Source organism: Bos mutus, chromosome 5 (assembly GCF_027580195.1).
Source record: "Bos mutus isolate GX-2022 chromosome 5, NWIPB_WYAK_1.1, whole genome shotgun sequence".
NCBI classification, from domain to species: domain Eukaryota; kingdom Metazoa; phylum Chordata; class Mammalia; order Artiodactyla; family Bovidae; genus Bos; species Bos mutus.
Genome location: NC_091621.1, coordinates 64,872,300 through 64,894,152, shown reverse-complemented (window position 1 = coordinate 64,894,152; position 21,853 = coordinate 64,872,300). Strand labels below are relative to the sequence as shown.

General features: G+C 37.8%; 1 protein-coding gene across 2 annotated transcripts in view; it reads left to right on the top strand.

Annotated features, from left to right (window-relative positions):
- The window catches only part of NAV3 (neuron navigator 3), an 893,105-nt gene that overhangs the window by 775,678 nt on the left and 95,574 nt on the right, over nt 1–21,853 (top strand). For both annotated transcript variants that reach the window (XM_070370975.1, XM_005889180.3), the window contains 4 exons: nt 14,758–14,890; nt 15,563–15,833; nt 16,984–17,692; nt 19,670–20,158. In XM_070370975.1, the coding sequence (XP_070227076.1) occupies nt 14,758–14,890; nt 15,563–15,833; nt 16,984–17,692; nt 19,670–20,158 (1,602 nt within the window). The remainder of the gene's footprint in view (nt 1–14,757; nt 14,891–15,562; nt 15,834–16,983; nt 17,693–19,669; nt 20,159–21,853) is intronic.

The following is a 21,853-nucleotide window of genomic DNA, read 5'->3' as shown; positions in this document are numbered from 1 at the left end:
TATACATTAAAATGTAATAAATAAAAGTAAAAACCATGAACTAGATTGAGAAAATATTTGAAACATTTTTAATATATAAAAACATTATTAGATTTTTTTATTGTTATTTAAACTCTGTTGGAAAAATATACAAAAACATAGATAATTTATGGATATAAAATTAGCTAATAAACTTATAGAAAATGTAATCCCACTTACAATTTGATCAACTTAATTAAGACTACATTAAGCAACTATTTCACATCTCAAAACTTTTGAATCACTGAAGGAAACCACGTGCCTGAAAGTATCCAGAGTTTTGTAAGACTGGTACTCATGGCTTGCAGGAGCATAAAATGATGTCTTTTTCCCTTATTATGCTGCATCTGCAGTGCTTGAAATGTTTGTATTTTGTGAATCACTAATTCTCTTTCTAGGACTTTATCCTAAGAAAATAACTGTAAATATAACCTAAATAGTTACATACAAATATTCATTGAAGTGTTAGTTACATAGTAAAAAAATTTATAAAGTATTTCATATATCCTAAAATGGAAATGGTAAAATATATAATAGTTGATATAATTATATCAAAGAAAACTTAAAGATATTAAAAATCGTCATAAAGTTATACAAATGAAGAAGTTACAATCAGACGTGCCATCAGGTATAATCAGCAATGTCTCAATGAGGTCAGTTTACATATGTATATATTATACATCCGGAAAATGACTTGACAGAAATCACAAAATGTTGGTGGGTACTTCTAGTGGGATTTACAGATAAATTGAAAGCTTTGTCTCTTTTGTATATTTCTGGACTTCCGAGTTTGCAACAATGAGTACATACTGGTTTTTTAATTCATGTAAGATATAAAAAGATACCAAGTGGATCTTAACCCCAAGTTAGCTTTCATGTGAGTTATATGTTATATTCTCAGCTTATCACTAATAGGAAACCTTTAAAGAAACTTATATACTTTTCAACTATGTAACGGAATCATTAAAGAAGGCTTTGAAATAAACTAGCAAAACCATAATAAGCACTGTTCCAGTGATGTGTTTCAGCAAAATAAGTTTAATAAGATTACTTTATCTCTTATGGTATCAGCCTGGATAATAATAAAAACAAAAATAGAGGTTTCTTATCTGCCTCAGATACCATTAATTCTTAAAATCTGCCTGATTACATAGATTCATTTCAAGCTAACATCATTCATCATATTTAATCAAATCTACCTAGGGCTTTCTTTTATAAAGAACAAGAGCTTTTTTGTTTATCTTACCCTATCTGATGCCATAATAGAATAACTGTAAATATTCATTATTTGTTTTCTAGAAAAAGAAAGGGGAAGGAAAAGGCCAGTGAATAGAGTTTATTGATGCTCTCCTTATCCAAAACCCCCACAGAATAATGGTAGTCTCTATAAATATTTCATGGATAAATATATAGCATGTTGTACACACTGAAAATAGCGAAAATGGAGAAATTTTAACTTCATGTTTATGTGAATTGCCAGTTTTTCCAAGAGTTATACACTTAAACTATGATATTAAACTCATATAAGTTTCCCTTGATGTATAAAAATAACAATACTAAGTGCAAACAAAATTTAAGATGAAATTATGCTTTATGTTCTGTTGATGGATTCTTTACTTTTCTAAAAATCCATTCATGCCTCTATTGCCAGTAGAAACTCTACAAGAGATCTAGTCTTTTTTTTTTTTTTTCCTCTCTCTCTCTCTCTTACCATATTCCAACTAAACAAAAACTGTTTTTATATAACTTACTCACTAAATACTTCTGACACCAAATGTTTGGTGTTTTCTTTTTTTCCACACCAACCAATTATGTGACACCAGCTCTGTTTCCTGTGTTCAGTTCAGCTCAGGTCTGGCCCTATCTACCTGGAATTTGCATCTGATGCCACAAAGCTAAAGGCTCAGTCCCATAAGACTGCCCCCACTTCAGATGCCAATTGCAAGCCCAGGCCTCCTGTTTCTGACTGACCAGCTATAAATTGGAGGTTCCTATGACCCTCTTCAGGCTCTATAATTTGCTAGAATGACTCACAGAACTCAGGGAAACATTTACTTATATTTGCTGGTTTATTATAAAGGATATGACAAAGGATCTAGATGAATAACCAACTGAAGAGTTTCATACAGCAAGGTAGAGAGCAGGGACATGAAACATCCAAGCTCTCTCTTGGCAACCTACTGTCTAAGCACCTCTGTATGTTCACCTGGAAGCCCTCTGAACATCATAATTTATGGATTTTTATGGAGGCTTTGTTATGTAGGCATGATACATTAACTCAGTCTTCAGCCCCTCTCCCTCCCAAAGAATGGAGGTGTGAGATACATCAATAAATGATCTAGTCTCACATAGTCACAAACTAAGGCCTTAATCTGCGATACATTCACTCATTCTAATATGTAAGTGCAAGTAATTTTGAATTGTGGTTTAAAAGAAAAAGACCAATAAGCCAACCAAGCGTTGTCTTATTAGGCAAAAGATGCTCCTATCACCCAGAAGATTCCAAGGAATTGAGGAGCTCTGCCTTAGAAACTGAAGTCCAAGACCAAATAGAACAAAAGGTCGTCCTGGCATACTTATCACCTAAAAAAATTACAAAACTCTTAGGAGCTCTGTATAAGGAACTGGGGATAGAAACCAAATATATATTGCTTATTGTGTCACACCAGCCAACAGCAAATCCTGTCATTTCTACCTCCAAATATATCTTGAAACTGCCTTCCTTTTGTAAAATTTTACTTATTTATCTGCTCTGAGTCTTAGTTTGCAGCATGTGGGTTCTAGTTCCCTGACCAGGTATCAAACCCAGGTTCCCTGCATTGAAACCACAAAGCCTTAGCCACTGGAGCACCATGGAACCCCCAAACTGCCTTCTTTTAATTTACTTCTAACCATCTCATCAAAAACTGACAAAAATCTCTTCACTGAGCTTCCCAATACTATTCCTTTTTACCTCTAATATACTCATAACACTGGAGTATTACCTTAGATCTGCTCATGTCATTTCATAGCTTGGAACTATTTGATGAATGTCTTTCATACTTCCAAGGAACTCTAATGTCCTAACATTGTCTAGAAGATCATTCAAGACCTGGCCCTGCCTACTTGCCAGTCTCAGAACTGACACTTGCCCCCTTGCTTGGGGCTGCACGGTCCTGCTGCCCCTTGACCTTTGCTGCTTCTGGGTCTTTACACTCGCTGTCTCCTCTCCCTGTTGTTGTCTTCTCCACCCCTTTCACAGATGGCTTTCCTTTACCCTTCCCTCATCTACTTAATGACTGTCTACAGCTGCCTCCTCAAAGAGGCTGTTCTTTATTCACCTGACATAATAGATCCTTCTGATTGGTTTTTCTCTCGTATAATCACATTGATTTTTTTAACCACAATTCATAATGATGTGCATATTTAAGTGTTAGAATGAGTAAATGAATCATAGATTAAGGTTGTAGTATATGACTATAAGACTAGATGATTTATTGTGTCATTTGAAAAAGATGCACAACCTAAGCATTGAAATTATTGTCATGGTCTGGGCGCGGGTTGGAAAAGAATTTCCAGACATGAGACAGAATGAGAGGGAAATAAAGCTTATTAGAGTGGGAGACGCTGTTAGAACAGCGGGTCAGCTCAAGGGAAAACCGATGTTGAACAGGGGTCCTTTTATACCCAGGGTACAAGGAGTGGGATAGGGGTCTTGCGGTCATTTGCCGATTGGATGAGGCATTTGCTGATTGGATGAGGCACATATACGGAGTGGAGGAAGAGTAAGGCAAATACCTTCTCCCTATGGGGGAGGAGGGGAGGCAGGTTATACTGCTCAGGAGGACCTGAAATCCATTAATAGTTACATCATGGGGGAGGGAAGGATGATAGGGGTCTGGTTTTTCTGTTCCTGCATTCCAAGACCCTCCTTGGTTTTATCTGCTCTTTCGTCCTTGGGTCACCACAATTATGTTTTATTTCATGGAAAAAAACTGAGGACTTCAGTCTGGGATACAGACTCTCAAGTAGCTTTGAGAAACTATTCCAAAGAAGTAAGGGAGGAGCCAAGATATACAGGAATTTCTGCAACAAACACAGGTATTCAGAACATCAAAATATTACTGTTACTAAAGAAAAACCAGACATCTCAAGTGACTCAATGTAATGCTTTTCTGTGTATAAGAAAATGCAAAATGCTGGGCTCTTTTAAATGCTGGGCTACTTGGGATCCATATCCTGTGTTTCCCTCCAGAGTCTCCTCAGGGTGCACTGCCGGGGAGTCACTGAGGTGGCTGATGGCTTGATGGAAGGCATGGCGTTTCTCTCCGGAGTCCCCTCAGGGCTCACAGTAGAGACCGGATGATCGCAGCATTCTTTGTTTACTGCTATGGGCTGCTGCTGCTAAGTCGTTCAGTCGTGTCTGGCAACATTTTTTTTCACTCACGATTTATCCCACAAACATTAAGAACCTATCATGGGCCAGATGCCAGTCTGAACACTGAAACTACGAGAAAAGCCACTCTCTTTGCCCTCAACCACAGTCCTGTGGCTGTACCTACATTGCAAGCAGATAAATTACAGGACCGTAGAAGCGCACTGGTAGTAAATACAGACAGGGAAGAGTTAATGTGTCCTTGGAAATCCTAGAAGCGTTCATAGAGGAAATGACAGTTCAACTGGATTATAAACCAGTTGCTTATACTCCACTGCAGAGTTAATGAGCAGTGGAAGGACAGAATACCTTGGAAAGTAGGACATTTTTTAAAAAACTCAATGAAGACCATGTTCATTTTATAGGTTGAAAGGACTACTTTAAACATAAAACTGTGTTTAGTATATTGATGTTATTATATACTTAGGTTTCTCCAATAATAAAATCTTTTTTAATGCCTCATTCTTTTTTTCTTGGCAATAAAATATTTTTCGGGGGAAATGCTGAATGAATCATTGTTGAGATACACGCCATTGCTTTCTTCCAATGACCCTGAAGTAATGTAGAATTTACACTTCAGTGGTTGCAGTGCTCAATGTGGCAGGTAGTACATTGTGCTGCTGATTTAAAAAAAGAAAATGTATGGAATAGGTCTAAATGGTTTTATGCACATTTAGTTTTGAGGAAAAGATCATTGACTTAACATATTAGTACCAAACTGCAAAGCCTCAACAGTTGATTGTCAGTATTTTTAAGATTATTATTGCAAAGATCATTGTGTCTAAATATTTTTGAGATGACTGTTATCTTTTTATGTATATTATGTAAATTAGCATAAACAGTGGAAGTGGAAAACAAAGCTATCCCAGAATGTGATAGAGTTTTAAGTGGTACCTTTATTTTCTTATTTACTTTTGCCTTAGAAACAGAAAGCATATCCAGAAGTTTTCACCCAGTTGTCTTACAGATAACTTCAGAGACTCCTCTTTTATTTTCATGAAGAAATTACTTGTCTTAAGAAATATATAGTAAAATCCTTAAAACTTGTACTTTATCATATATTATTATTTTTCATATATCAGATATTTCTACTTTATCATATATTATATTTAGGTTGGAAGAAAGCAGCCTATTTTTCTCAGTATGACTATTTCAGGAGATTTTTAACTTGGACATCTGACATACCCATGTAATGTTTCCCTTTTCTTCTAGCCTCTACGTTTTTTCTGTTTTTGCCACCTCACTTATAACTAAAAAATCCTCTTTTTATAATAGACACTCAGGGAATAAATGGGAATCTCCACACTTGTCTGTGTCTGCAGAGCCTAAATGCAACTAGTGTATTGGACTGTATGTGTGAGATGTCTCCAGACTCAAGCACTGGAGTGAACACTTTATTATGTTATCTATGTTATTTACCAATGGCCGGAGAAGGCAACGGCACCCCAGTACTCTTGCCTGGAAAATCCCATGGACGGAGGAGCCTGGTAGGCTGCAGTCCATGGGGTCGCTAAGAGTTGGACACGACTGAGCGACTTCACTTTCACTTTTCGCTTTCATGCATTAGAGAAGGAAATGGATGGCAACCCACTCCAGTGTTCTTGCCTGGACAATCCCAGGGACAGGGGAGCCTGGTGGGCTGCCATCTATGGGGTCGCACAGAGTCAAACATGACTGAAGCGACTTAGCAGCAGCAGCAGCAGCAACTTTGTTTAAATCATGTGTAAAAATGATGGATTTGCTTATCATGCAGGTGTGTGTTGAAAAATTACTGACCAACAGCACTAGCATTTTTCCCTGAAATTAGTTTTATATCTGTAAAATTACTTTAAAATTTATTTACTTAATATTTCAGAATTCTTCAACATAAAAAGCAAAAAATAAAAAAAGATTATGAATATATACCACATATATTTGCTTCTCAGTATAAATCCAGGGGTGAACATGAGTGTCAGAGCCACAAATGCATAGCCAAATAAATAAAATAGATCCCCAGCTTCATTGAGTTATTCAGTTCAGTTCAGTCACTCAGTCGTGTCCGACTCTTCGAAACCCCATGAACTGCAACACACCAGGCCTCCCTGTCATCACCAACTCCTGGAGTTTCTCAAACCCATGTCCATTGAGTCAGTGATGCCATCTTATCATCTCATCCTCTGTTGTTCCTTTCTCCTCCCGCCTTCAATCTTCCCCAGCATCAGGGTCTTTTCCAATGAGTCAGTTCATCACATCAGGTGGGCAAAGTATTGGAGTTTCAGCATCAGTCCTTCCAATGAATATTCAGGACTGATTTCCTTTAGGATGGGCTGGTTGGATCTCCTTGCAGTCCAAGGGACTCTCAAGAGTCTTCTCCAACACCACAGTTCAAAAGCATCAATTCTTCGGCACTCAGCTTTCTTCAAAGTCCAACTCTCACATCCATACATGACCACTGGAAGAACCATAGCTTTGACGAGACAGATCTTTGCTGGCAAAGTAATGTCTCTGCTTTTTAATATGCCTAGGTTGATCATAGTTTTTCTCCCAAAGGGCAAGTGTCTTTTAATTTCATGGCTGCAGTCACCATCTGCACTGATTTTGGAGCCCCCCCAAAAATAAAGTCAGCCACTGTTTCCTGTGTTTCCCCATCTATTTGCCATGAACTGATGGGACCAGATGCCATGATCTTAGTTTTCTGAATGTTGAGCTTTAAGCCAACTTTTTCACTCTCCTCTTTCACTTTCATCAAGAGGCTCTTTAGTTCTTCTTCACTTTCTGCCATAAGGATGGTGTCATCTGCATATCTGAGGTTATTGATATTCTCCTGGCAATCTTGATTCCAGCTTGTCCTTCATCCAGCCCAGCATTTCTCATGATGTACTCTGCATAGAAGTTAAATAAGCAGGGTGACAATATACAGCCTTGACGTACTCCTTTCCCTTTTGGAACCAGTCTGTTGTTCCATGTCCATTTCTAACTGTTGCTTCTTGACTTGCATACAGATTTCTTAAGAGGCAGGTCAGGTGGTCTGGTATTCCCATCTCTTTAAGAATGTTCCATAGTTTGTTGTGATCCACACAGTCAAAGGCTTTGGCATAGTCAATAATTAATCTTTAAAAGTATAAATATTGGGACTTCGCTGGTGGTCCAGTGGCTGAGACTCTGAGCTCCCAGTGCAGGGGGCCCAGGTTCAGTCCCTGGTCAGGGAGCTAGATCCCACACGCTACAACTAAGACCCAGAGCAGCCAAATAAATAAATAAAATTTAAAAGTATAAATATTAAAGACATGCCAAAAGAGTCACTTTCTTCTTAGAATGATTAGTAATCTAGTGTATATCCAAATTGTGATTTACCAGCAGATTAATTAGCTACTTTTTAAAAACTTTACATACAATAATATTTTTATATAGTTCAGAATTTTGACATATGCATCAAGTCAGGTAACAGACACCACAGATCTTCCCATACTCCTATCCACTGGCAGTCACTGATTTGTCCTACATATCTGTAGTTTTGCCTTTTCTAGAATGTCACATAAATGGAGTGTATGTGAATGTTCTTGACAGCTTTATTCATAGTATTTTAAAACTGGAAATAACTCAATGTGTAAATGCAAACTATGTGTATAAGATACTCAGATTTGTATTTTTTTTTTAACTGTCCTAGTTTGTTGAGAAAAGCATAGCAGAGCAATAGATCTGTAACTTGGAGGAGATAAGACTTGCTCTTTTATAAACAAAAAATATAGTCAGGAATTCTTAGAACATCTTAATGAAATTAAAATGAAATAATGAAAATATATTGAGTTTGAGACATATTACTTGGAGCTAATTATTTGAGTAAATTAACATTTTTGTCAGTTAAAAAAGGCTATTTTCTATGGAGTTTTTCACTTAAGTAAATATGCCATAATAAACAAGATTAATTGCATCCTACCTAGGGAGAATTCTGGTTCTAATAAACCAAAGATGAAAATCAAAACACAGAACCTTAGGATGAGGAAAATCATGTTGTCATCAATCAAAAGGTATTCCTTTAAGATTACTTAGCAAAGAAATATGTTGAACACATTTTTTTCCCTCAAACTCTACATTTATTATTGCATTTAGTCTAACTTAACATTATTGGATAGAAGCAGTATTCTCAAAAGTAAAACTGTTTCATTTATTTAACAAACATCAACTAATCATCTGTTCAATGGTTGACACCATGTTATATGCTAGAATTATGAAGATAAATGTCACACAGTCTCTGACGTCAGGTAATCCAGATTATGACCAAGAAGATGGGAAAACACCAAAATAGTGGCATAACAAGCGAAACATGCTTTAATACAGTGATTAACATTTATTTCCTCTGATCATGCTGTATCCCTGTCTGCAAGAAATGCTTGAACTCTTCCAATGAGTGGTAGGGGTGTTGTTCTGCCACATATTTACCATTCATCTCTATTACAACCCTTGCCATTTTGTATTGTAATGGTCTGTTTATGTTTGCCCTCCGCAATACACAGTGAGTTCTTCAAAGGAGAGGAGCTATAATTTATTAATCATTTAATGAATAAGAGCAGATTCTTACTAAAAGCTCTTATGGAAGGAGTATACAGACTGGTAATACAGAATGCAGGGAGGGCCATGCCACCTGTAACTGAGATAGACTTTGGAGGATAAGAAACAACTTGATTAATAGTGAATCCAGGTGAGAGAAGAGAGATACTAGCAGTAATATTTTGAAGAAGGATGAACAGGTAGGCAGTAACTGAAAGGGAGAAGAATTTTTAAAGAGAAATGATGGGATCTAGGTAGACTGCATTTGAGATGTGAATAGGACATCCTTGAGAAACTGTTCAGAGGAAGGCTGGAAAGGCTGATCAATTAATCAAGAAAGAAGTCCGAATTAGAGATGTAAACTTGAGTATCGTCATCATGGAGGTGATATTGAAGTTGTGAGAGACTAAGAAATTTCCAAGAAAGAATCTCTAAGGTGATTTAAGATTAAGTTCTGAATTTTGAAGAATTTGAAGGAATCACAAAGAAGAGAAAAGTAAAGGGTTCTGTTGACTGGGGGACTTTGCAAAAAGCCTCTAAAGGCTCATCACTGGTGTATTTCAAGATACAAGGGTGAGAAGATGGGAGGCAAGGGAGAGAAGTGCTGACCAAGTTTTAGGGCAAAATTCCTGAGTTCACATCCCAGCTCCATCATTCAAACTACCTGAACCCCTTTATCTATATAATGTCTGTCTTTTGGCTTCATTTGGGGATTAGATAATATATATTAAGTATTTTGGAGAAGGAAATAGCAACCCACTCCAGTGTCATTGCCTGGAGAATCCCAGGGACAGAGGAGCCTGGTGGGCTGCCATCTATGGGGTTGCTCAGGGTCAGACACGACTGAAGCGACTTAGCAGCAGCATTAAGTATTTAGAAGAGTAAGACACACAGTAAGCACTCAGTCCATGGATTTATTGACCTTTGTGAAATCAGTTTCACTAAAATACTAGGAGGAAGATCTTGAGATCCAAAGAAGAGAGAAACAAAGCTTTATCATTGGAATCTGAAGAAAATCACTTTTGGATTAGGCAGAATTTCTAAGTGAGAAATCTAACCTCAGCTGAGAAATCACCTGAGGTTAGGTAATTTGAATCTATATTATTATATATTATACAAATATATAATAATATTTTTATATTAGTCATTCTCATTAATTGACTTTGTTGTCATTTTCCAAAGTAGTAATAGGGAAAACATGTTTAATTAACAGAGTCAAGACAGGTATGGAAGACCAGTATGGTGGCAAGAGCTAGAATAGAGTACTTCTCACTTTAGCAGTCCTTTTGTTCCAGCATCTTTGGATCCTGCATCATTCAGTAAAGAGATCAGTGGCTTAAAAAACACGAGAAGGCCATTAAAAGTAGACAACAGGAAAAGTGAAAGTGTGAAAGTGAAGTTGCTCAGTCATGTCGGACTCTTTGCGACCCCGTGGACTGTAGCATACCAGGCTCCTCCATCCATGGGATTCTCCAGGCAAGAATACTGGAGTGGGTTGCCATTTCCTTCTCCAGGGGATCTTCCTGACCCAGGGATCGAACTCAGGTCTCCCGCTTTGTGGGCAGACGTTTACCCTCTGAGCCACCAAGGAAGCCCACACAGGAAGTAGCTATCAAATAGTCTTAAAAATTAAGAATCAGTAGATTGTAGAATGCTAGAAGTATGGAAGATTGTGATCAAAAAATGAGACTGCAGCATTTGAAATCTTGGAGGTAAAGCAGTTTGAGGAGATGGTAAAGTATAAAATATTATAAAATGGTTCATATAAATGATTCATTTTCTTCCCATGCTACCCTGTGAGATAGGGAGATCAGAATAGCAAGACTAGCTATGTGCCTCTAATAAAGGCTCACGTGAAAAACTTTAATTTTAGAAATCCATTGTTCTTTCCATTACACCAAGATAAATTCAGATTGTTCATGTCTATGATATTTCTTAATTTGATATATTTTTTAATTTTTCTGTTGCAAGATTGAAACTTGATATCTTATTTTGGATTCTCTCCTTTATATTATTTTAACCACAAAGCCATTGTGATCATTTGAGACTTTAAATGGCTTTAAAACACAAGTGTTTTTTTTTAATTCCTTAAGAGTTGTTGCGTTTAACTTTGAATTGCAAATGCTAGGATTTACATTGGTGAAAGCTATGGTTAGAAATATTGATTCTATCTTCCTTGCCAGAGAAATAGTTACCTTAAAAGGATTCATTTTTAAAACAGGTAAAATTTCCTTTTTGTTTAATTTTCTTTGAGTACTTAATATATTGTGATAAGTATTTCTTAAAACTCCATTTCATATGAGTATGAAGGATTATCTCTGTAATTTTCTGTCTTTTAATCTGAATAAAACATGAGAATTTATTCAACATTTACGTCAGTCATTGGCTTATAGTAGAAATTGCCAAATAGTAGAAATTCAAAGAAAACTATCACACAGTTCTGTGCTCAGAAAACTCATGGGCTAAGAATCCATTTCTACACATTTTTGTAGATTTGTAAAACAGTGTGCTGCATCCAGTCCTCTAAGTCTGTGCATCAGTATGATGACAATGCAGAGAGGAAGCTACCTAGCTTTTCCTGAAGATAGTTGCTCGAATTGCTTTATAAGGCAAGTATGAGGTAGTCAAGTAGGCCAAAGGGTAACTTGGTCAAAGGCAGAAGTTGCAAACAATGTGATGGTGATAGGAACTGAATGCAGCTCTAAGTCAGAGTGCACACAGTCAGGCAGGGGATGGAGAGTTTAAGCTGAAGAAGTAGTCTGCTGCTGCTGCTGCTAAGTCGCTTCAGTCATGTCCAACTCTGTGCGACCCCATAGACGGCAGCCCACCAGGCTCCCCCGTCCCTGGGATTCTCCAGGCAAGAACGCTGGAGTGGGTTGCCATTTCCTTCTCCAATGCATGAAAGTGAGAAGTGAAAGTGAAGTCGCTCAGTCGTGCCCGACTCTTAGCGACCCCATGGACTGTAGCCCACCAGGCTCATCCATCCATGGGATTTTCCAGGCAAGAGTGCTGGAGTGAAGTGCCATTGCCTTCTCCAAAGAAGTAGTCTAGGGCCATATAATCCGGAAAACCATATGTTTTTTAAAGGAATCTGATAAGTAGTTGCTTAATTAGATAGCAACTAGTAATTGCTTAATCTAATTAAATAACTACTTAAATAGACAAGTAGTTGCTCAAGTGTGTATATTTAAAATTTTATAATTATATGCACACATTCCTATGAGAATATACGTATTATGCTATGCTAAGTTGCTTTAGTCATGTCCGACTCTTTGCGACCCTACGGCCCGTAGCCCACTAGGCTCTTCTGTCCATGGGATTCTCCAGGCAAAGATACTGGAGTGGGCTGTCATGCCCTGCTTCAGGGGATCTTCCTGACCCAGGGATCAAACCCGCGTCTCTTATGTATCCTGCGTTGGCAGGTAGGTTCTTTACCACTAGCGCCACCTGGGAAACCCAGTATATGTATTGGATAGCATTTATAAACATTAAAAAATTTAGAGGATATGTGAAAGAAGAAATATTTTTAAAATTATGAATTATTGATAGAAGTTCTTAGTTTCAAACTACAGACTCTATCTAATTTAAGGAATGAAGTGATATAAAAAGGCTGTTGGAATAATTGAGGTGATTGAATAATGAGGCTCTTCGCAGGCTTTTAGCTGACCATAGATCTAGGGCATCACATCTTCCTCTACCAGGAACCTCTGAACCCTGGAACTAGAGACAAGATATCTGCCAGTGTTTATAAGAGAAAAATCGAATGACTACTACTGTGTTTGCCAGAAGATTATTTTTCTCATTTGTGACTGTGGGTGCATGTGTAGGCCCTGTGTTACGTGTCATATCTGTCTATAAGGAAATCTGGAAATGTGAGTTTCTTACATTCTGTCTTGAGAAACTAAGACTCCTAATGTGGGCAATTATCAAAATAAGATGTGGGGAAGATAATCAAAAGATTAGAGCAGCCGCAAATGGCAGGTATTTCCTACAGTGGAACCAAATGCCCTTTTGCTGTGATTAAAAATATAATTATTATTGGTAATAATATGATTTATAAATGTGTTTGGTCATCATGTTTTCTGCTGTCAGTAGCTCACCTAGGGACAAGTATATTTTCTATAAATTCAAATTTTCTTCTTGATAATTACATTTCTAGTCAGTTTGCTCTATGATGTCAAGCCATCCCTATTATTTTTCATGTATGGTGTGACTCAGAAAGTACACAAAGCAGAGTAGGAAAAGTTACCAGTTTACCCTTCCTTTGCAGTTAGCTTGTCCTTTCACTATGCATAGTCTCTTCTTTGTGTGGATTACTTGCAGATGGTTTTTTAAAGTCACTTGTCTATTTTATGAGACTTCACTCTTGTCTGTATGTGATATATGTACCTAGTTTACACAAATCAATTAATAGAGTGCAGGTGAGCAGCAGTATTTCACAGGAGACTGAAAACCAGCCAGTAAGTGAGAGCCGTGGTTCACCTCTTTACTCTCTGGAGTTCCCATTCTCATCAGGTGACCCTGGTCAGCCTGCATGACTTCTGCATCATCTGACATGTTGACTGAGTGAGGGTTCCCATGGTAGTCTGCACATGAATATTGATATAGCCTATTTTATTTATTCTTCTTTCAATTGAGAACAGATTTATTCAGAATTTCAGATACTTTCCTTATGCCCCAAATGATTACTTTGTGCACCTTGAAGGGCAGGAGCTTTATACAGTGTCACCTACAGCTTTGGTAAAGAGAAGTCTTTGAAGAGTATTAAGTTAGGGAGTGACATGGCTAGATGTGAACTTCTGAACGTTGACCCAAGTTTACCAGGTGAAGTTTATTGAGAAGGACTGAAGGCAGGAAGGCCAGATGAAAGAATATTGTATGTTGTCCAGGTCAGAAATCTTAAAATATTGCAAGAGGAATGCTATGATAAAATAAGTCTCAATCTTCAAGACTTGGTAAATCATTGGAAGTAGTTATTGGTAGGAGAAAGAGTGAGCAATGATTTTCTGGTCCTTGACTAAAGCACAGTTTTTGTGTGCTTGTGTTTCTTCTTATTTTTTTAACACAAAGGATGGATTCTTACATGCCACATGACTTCTGATTGCTTTCTCGGGGAAAAACAAAGGTTATGGGTATAATGTTTTTTGTTTATTTTTTTTCCTGATGCTTTGCAGTATTAATAGCAATATTTTTTGTTGTTGTTCAGTTGCTTAGTCATGTCCAACTTGTTGCAACCTCATGGATTTCAGCATGCCTGGCTTCCATGTCTTTCACTGTCTCCAGGAGTTGCTCAAACTCATGTCCATTGAGTCAGTGATGCCATCCAACTATCTCATTCTCTGTCATCCCCTTCTCCTTCTGCCTTCAGTCTTTCTCAGCATCAGGGTCTTTTCCGATGAGTCAATTCTTCAAATCAGGTGGCCAAAGTATTGAAGCTTCAGCTTCATCAGTCCTTTCAGTGAATATTTGGGGTGGGACTCTCAAGAGTCTTCTCCAGCACCACAGTTCAAAGGCATCAATTCTTCGGCTCTCAACATTATTTTTACTCGTTTTATAAACATTTCCCCTGTATCTGCTCTAGGCACTGATTCTTAGCAAACCTTTGATAAGGTTATTCTCAGATTTGTGCTCAGTTCTTAACAGTATGATTTTCCAAAAATGAAAAGTGAGTATTTTTCATCATAAGATTAAAAAAAAAAGAAGAATTCTTTTCCCAATACGTGATACATGTTAAGTGGAAATACGGGTGATTTGTGTTGTGCATCCTGTGCTTAGTCATTGCCACTGCCTGTCTTTAGCTGGGATGACAGCAGTTCCGTGAGCAGTGGTCTCAGCGACACCCTGGATAACATCAGCACTGATGACCTGAACACCACGTCCTCTGTCAGCTCTTACTCCAACATCACTGTCCCGTCCCGAAAGAACACTCAGGTAAGAATTGCCTCCTTTCTGTCTCCAGTGCTTCTGCCAGATTTTTCCCCAAGTTATGTTAAATTGCATTAAAATATAGCACAACCTCTTAGTCTGAAGTAATTACATTAAACTGAGGCAGCTTGTATGTATATGTATTTTTTCAATTGATTACAGTCTAACCCAGAAAGCCTTCTATTGCATATCTTTCTTTATAATATTGATATAATTGTTTAGGAATCCAAAAATGATATTTAAATTGTCTAATTTTGGATAGTTCGTGATTCATTTTATATTGACCTCTGAGATGCATCGCTGAATCTCTTGAGAATAGTGAATCGAGAATGAATATTAGATAATTAAGTTTTATCTTGTCTTACATTTCCTTGTTAGATTTGACATAGAAAATGCCTTCCTCTCTGGAGTGTTTAATTGAAGTTTTCTGCACACATTTCTTCTGATATTCTTTAATATGTGCAAGTGAGAATTATAGGACTCAAATTAATGAAACTTAAATGAACATAGAGATAAAAATAGAGGCATCTTTGGAGTTCTTTTGAAATACAAATCACTGCTGCTTTTTTTTTTTTTTTTTTTTTTTTTAAGCTAATTATCTGAAAGGACATTCCAGGGCCCAATTCACACTTGATAGATTTTTCTGCACAAAGTTCTTCTGTCCTATTTTCTTCACAGCTGAAGACAGATTCAGAGAAACGATCTGCAACAGATGAGCCTTGGGAGAGCACCGAGGAGCTGAAAAAACCCGAGGAGGACTTTGACAGCCATGGGGATGGGGGTGGCAAGTGGAAGGGCGTTTCCTCTGGGCTTCCTGAAGACCCTGAGAAGACGGGGCAGAAAGCCTCCCTGGCTGTTTCTCAGACAGGCTCCTGGAGAAGAGGCATGTCAGCCCAAGGAGGAGCGCCTTCCAGGCAGAAAACTGGGACCAGTGCACTCAAGACACCTGGTAGGCTGGTCTTCTGGCCGCTGTTAAGCTAAATTGTTTCCATTTGATCTTTCTCGTCTTTAATAGCAGTGTTTCATAATTATATCAAAAATACAATTATTTATATTTATATAATACTTATACTTCTCCATATAAATACTTTTCTGTCTAAATTTCACATGCCTTATCGTATGCATCCACATGAACACAGCACTCCAGGCTTCCTCTAGAGGGTATCATCACAGTTGGGAGAGTGTTTTATTTTGCCACAGTCATTTCTGGTCATGTGGAAATAAAAGAAGCCAACTTATTAAAAAACATAAGATAGCTTTCATTATGATTTTCTATAAAATTTGAAATATTTTTGTTACCTCTCCCTCTATGTTTCACTTCTAAGAGGCAAGAAAAGTCACACTAATCTAATGGGCTGGAAGGCTGGAGATTTGAAACATTATTTCCAAATTAGACTTGATGCAAAAATAGAGTAAAAGATTTCTGCAAATGTACCATCCTTTTTTTTTTAAAGACTCTCTCCCTATTTTTAAAATGGTGCCTCATATAAATAGTGCCACCTGAGGTACTAATGTACCAGAACACTTCAAATACAATCATCTGATGAACTTTTTCAAGCACTTAGTTTGATGAGATTAAGTGCTATCTTTATAAAGGAAGAGAATTGCAAACTATAAGGCAATAATACATAGCAAAATAGGCATTTTCACTTTATCTCCTTGATCTCTAGTCATTTTCCTCTAACAGCCATAGTTTTATAGCTTTGTACTTAATCTTCTGAATATATTGCATACATGCCTATTTAGAGCCAAAATAATAAATAGGAATTTAAGTAGTAAAAAAATATATTTGGGCTTCCCAGGTGGTACAGTGGTAAAGAATCTGCCTGCCAATGCAGGAGACACAGATGTGAATTCGACCCCTGGGTCAGGAAGATCCCCTGAAGTAGGAACTAGCAACTCACTGTAGTATTCTTGCCTGGGAAATCCCATGGACAGAGGAGCCTGGTGGGCCACAGTCCATGGGGTAGCAAAGAGTCAGACACGACTGAGCAACTAAGCACGCACACAGATGTATTCACATTTTACACTCTGTTGAAAGAAATATTGTGAAATCACAATGTGCAGGCACATAAATGTGTATATTTCTCACTCATTAGGTAAAACCGATGATGCCAAAGCTTCTGAGAAAGGAAAAAGTCCCCTGAAAGGATCATCTCTACAGAGATCTCCATCAGATGCAGGAAAGAGCAGTGGAGATGAGGGGAAAAAGCCCCCCTCGGGCATTGGAAGATCAACGGCCACTGGCTCTTTTGGATTTAAGAAGCCAAGTGGAGTCGGGTCCTCTGCTATGATCACTAGCAGTGGAGCCACCATAACAAGCGGCTCAGCCACACTGGGTAAAATCCCCAAATCTGCTGCCATTGGTGGGAAGTCAAACGCAGGGAGGAAAACCAGCTTGGATGGGTCACAGAATCAGGACGATGTTGGGCTGCACGTTAGCACCAAAACCTCCCTGCAGTACCGCAGCTTGCCCCGCCCGTCCAAATCCAGCACCAGTGGCATTCCCGGCCGAGGTGGCCACAGATCCAGCACCAGCAGTATCGATTCCAATGTCAGCAGCAAGTCAGCTGGTGCCACCACCTCGAAACTGAGAGAACCCACGAAGATCGGCTCAGGGCGCTCGAGTCCCGTCACGGTCAACCAGACAGACAAGGAGAAAGAAAAGGTTGCAGTCTCAGATTCAGAGAGCGTTTCTTTGTCAGGTTCCCCCAAGTCCAGCCCCACATCTGCTAGTGCCTGTGGGACACAAGGGCTCAGGCAGCCAGGGTCCAAGTACCCTGACATTGCCTCACCAACATTTCGAAGGTAAGAAAGCGTAAAATGGTGCTGGGACGACATATAATGCTTTATCTTAGGATATTTGTGTGTCCCATAGCCTGTCCTATAGAAGATGTGTATCCTCCATGCTTATATATATGTATATAGCCTCAGTGTATGATGTATATAACTTACACTTAGTCAGTTTCTGAGTACAATGGGTTTTCAGAAGCCAATGCTATAAATAGCTAGTGGAAAAATATTGCTCATTTTGAAAAATGCTCCAACTTTGCAGGTTCACTATTGTCACAGCAAAACAAAGAGCATTTGTGAGTAAAAGCAGATGGTAGTACCTAGGGGGAGTGATGAAATAGTAGCTTGTAATAGATTTTCATCTTTACACAGTTAATAATAAAATAGATCTTTATGACGATTGGTATCCATTTCTAGTGTTTATTATCTTGTTGGCTCTTAATGAGCTGATGCTAATCATGAACATAGATGAAGTTGTGTTCCTTATACAGTACTGGATCACAGTGGATCAATTTATGTAGCACCATATCCTGAAATCTTAATGAAAGTCAAGGTATGATATGATTGACAGAATTTGAAAACCTTTAGATACTTGGTATAGGATTATAACTAAGAAATGTGCTAGGTTTTCTAACTCATCATCAGCTTTCATTGATATGACTTGCATAACCTATAGGACTTGGTTTCTGCATGGGGATTGTCTTTGATATTCAGTAAATGGAGTTCTCCTTCCCAATATCAGCGTTTTTAAATACTGATGTGTTTTAAGTGGCAGGAAAATACATACAGGTAAAGATTTAGGACATACAGTTAAATTATTCTGGGTCTGTTTCCTCATCTATGAAATGATAGAATATGATTTATAGTCCATTTATAATCCATTACATGATTATGTTTAGTGTTTTTAATGTTTGCTTTTATTATACTGACTAAACCAAGAGCCTTGATATCTGGGAAATAGAGTGTCTTGAAACATTTACTTTTACATTTCAGTAATCTCAGATACATGATTGTTTATTAATCCTGAAGAAGTGGTGTTTTGAAATGTTGATTCTCATTGGAAAGTGTAATCACTCGTAGTGAGAGTAAATATTTCCGTTGCTTAAGTAAAAGCCAATAGTGCCCTCCAGTGGCCCATTACCTATGAAACAATTTCTCTTATTCATCATATTTCACTATAGGAAATAACGATTTCATTGCAACTTAATTAGAGATCATTATGTCATTTTTCATATCACACTTTATTTCCATATTTACATAAATTCAATTATGTCATCTGCTTCATTTACAAAACTAAAATGTTTTCTGAAGAAACTCCAACATCTAATTTAGCACCAACCACGTTTCAAATCACTATTATAAATATGTATTGGAATAGCACTGGCAACTGACATCTGACCCTTTGGCCTTTCTTGGGGAAACTGCAGACATACTGACATGTTGCCGACAGTATCCAATATTGTTTCTAACCAACTCCTCTCTGACAGTCACTTAGGCCCCCGGCCATACAACACAGCCTCCTAAACTTTGCCTTAAGCATTCCTTCTAGATTTTGAATAAGCCGACAACATGAAGGAAAAAAAAAAAAAAAAAAAATAATTTAATATTATATACCAAATGCGTAGAAGTTGTTTCATTATAATGGTTCTATAAATAGGCAGCAAGTATATGCAAACTACTTAATTTTGCAAAAAACTCTCATGATCACTTAACTGCGGACCCCAGGGACTTTGATGTTTGGCTTATCCTTCCTTCTCTGTGGCCCACGTTGCCCCATCAATGGGATGGCAGCTCAGTACCAGTTTACCCCTATGGCAATATGAGAGAGAGATTAGGAAGGTCAAGCTTATCAAGTTCATTAACATAGAGACAGGAAGTGCTCGGTGGCCCATCCACCAGAGCACGCTTGGCTCTATGTACTATAACCCTAAGTATTCAATGTGGATGTTAGTTTCTTGGAACAACTGAAGTTGTTATTTGTTTTTCTTTTAGGTTGTTTGGTGCCAAGGCAGGTGGCAAACCTGCCTCCGCACCTAATACTGAGGGTGTGAAATCCTCCTCTGTAATGTCCAGTCCCAGTACCACACTAGCGCGGCAAGGCAGTCTGGAGTCGCCGTCGTCTGGTACGGGCAGCCTGGGCAGTGCTGGTGGGCTCAGTGGCAGCAGCAGCCCTCTCTTCAATAAACCCTCAGACCTCACTGCAGACGTTATAAGCTTAAGCCACTCATTGGCGTCCAGCCCAGCATCGGTTCACTCTTTCACATCAGGTGGTCTCGTGTGGGCTGCCAATCTGAGCAGTTCCTCTGCTGGCAGCAAGGACACTCCGAGTTACCAGTCCATGACTAGCCTCCATACGAGCTCTGAGTCCATTGACCTCCCCCTCAGCCACCATGGCTCCCTGTCTGGACTGACCACAGGCACTCACGAGGTGCAGAGCCTGCTCATGAGAACTGGTAGTGTGAGATCTACTCTCTCAGAAAGGTGAGCTCTCCTGGAGGCCTTGCTGAAGTCTTCACCTCCCTCCTTCCCACGCTGTACCTACCCCTACCCTGCATTCAGTTTTGTTTTGTTTTTTTTTTTAAATTTCAGTGAGAGTGCCACTTTGCAAAGGGATGTCGGATTGTTGATACTGGGCCTTTTATTTGGTGTTACTACCACATTTGCAGAAGGTGAAAACCATTAAGAATCCATAAAAAATGGATTAGTTAGTTTCTTGGTATGATGCATACATATACACCCACTAGCCAATTTAAATAAAATTCAAAGCGTGTTTTTATGTATTGAATGATGTTTTCTCAAGGACACAGCAATGATTTAGCTTGAGCTCCAGGACAACACAGCTTCTTAGGATGATTTAAGCATATTTAAAGATCAAATCTAAATGGATTCTACAATTATGCTCAGAGTGAAATGTTCAGGTGGCTTTATTAGCATTTCTTTGGAAAAATAGCAAATGGATAGCTAGGAATCCTAGTTGAATTGGGAAAAAAAAAGATCAGTTGTCAGATACGAATTCTTAGACAAAATTACAACTCTAGTGACATTTTTATTAGGCCCTTTTTAAACTACATTACAAGATATTTCTCATTGATTCAATTAATTAGTTTTCCTTTAAACTTAAAATGACCATACGAAGGCATTCCTTACCTAATATACTTAAGATAAAGCATCTCTGTTGGCCAAGAAGACTCTGGATTCTCCTCCCTAAAAAAATCCTTTCTCAGATATTTTGGTACTGACTCTTTTCCCCAGGAATGTATCTTAAACCTGCCTGGTTTTCCCTGATGAACTTAATGCTGTTTGTTTCTTGGCACACCTAAAGTTTTCAGAAATGCCCTTGGCTGTATATCTTAATTGTGTTATTTGTGAAAGTGCCACAGGTCACTGAAAATGCCTGATAACTTTCACAAACTTTTATTCAGTCTATTGTTGATGATGACGTATCACCTCAAACATAGCACACTGCAAACAGGTTATTTGTTAACATACTCACCTTCCAAAATACTGATTATTTTTATCATGAATATGACCACAAGTTGACCATTTAGCCATCAACTCATTTCTTTGGCATTCATACATTAAAACACAGGAAAGTGGTCAAGTAATTATTTGTAACCAAGTAACTCTAAAACAAATCTAGTTGATAATATTGCTGAGTTTCATAGCTGCAATATAAATGCGGTGTTAATATTTTACTTTGATCTGTATTCTAGCAGAAGTCAGTGTATATATATATATATATATATATATTATTTAACTATGGAAATACACTGACAAATATACAGTTAATTATTCCCTTTAAACAAATCTTTTTAAACTTGGTTTTCAGTCTTCAAATAGACCAGTTTTGCGGATGGATGTGTTCTGGTATAAATAGATAAATAATTTTTCTAAACTAAATTTTAAAGCTAATTTTGAAGAGATGAAATTTTTACCTTTTATTCTTAGTAAGATATATTCATGACTATTAAACTGTGAAAAAGCAAATTATCTTCATAGTTATGGTATACAATATAAACATTAACTAGTTTCTTCCAATAAATTACTTGATTGAAATAATTTTTGATATAAGAAGTTGTACTTTTTTTTCTTGTGAACAAAATTGCAAGCAACCAGCAATCCATTCTAATCCTTTAAAGTACACCCAAGAACTATATGATCCCTCGAAGAGAAAAT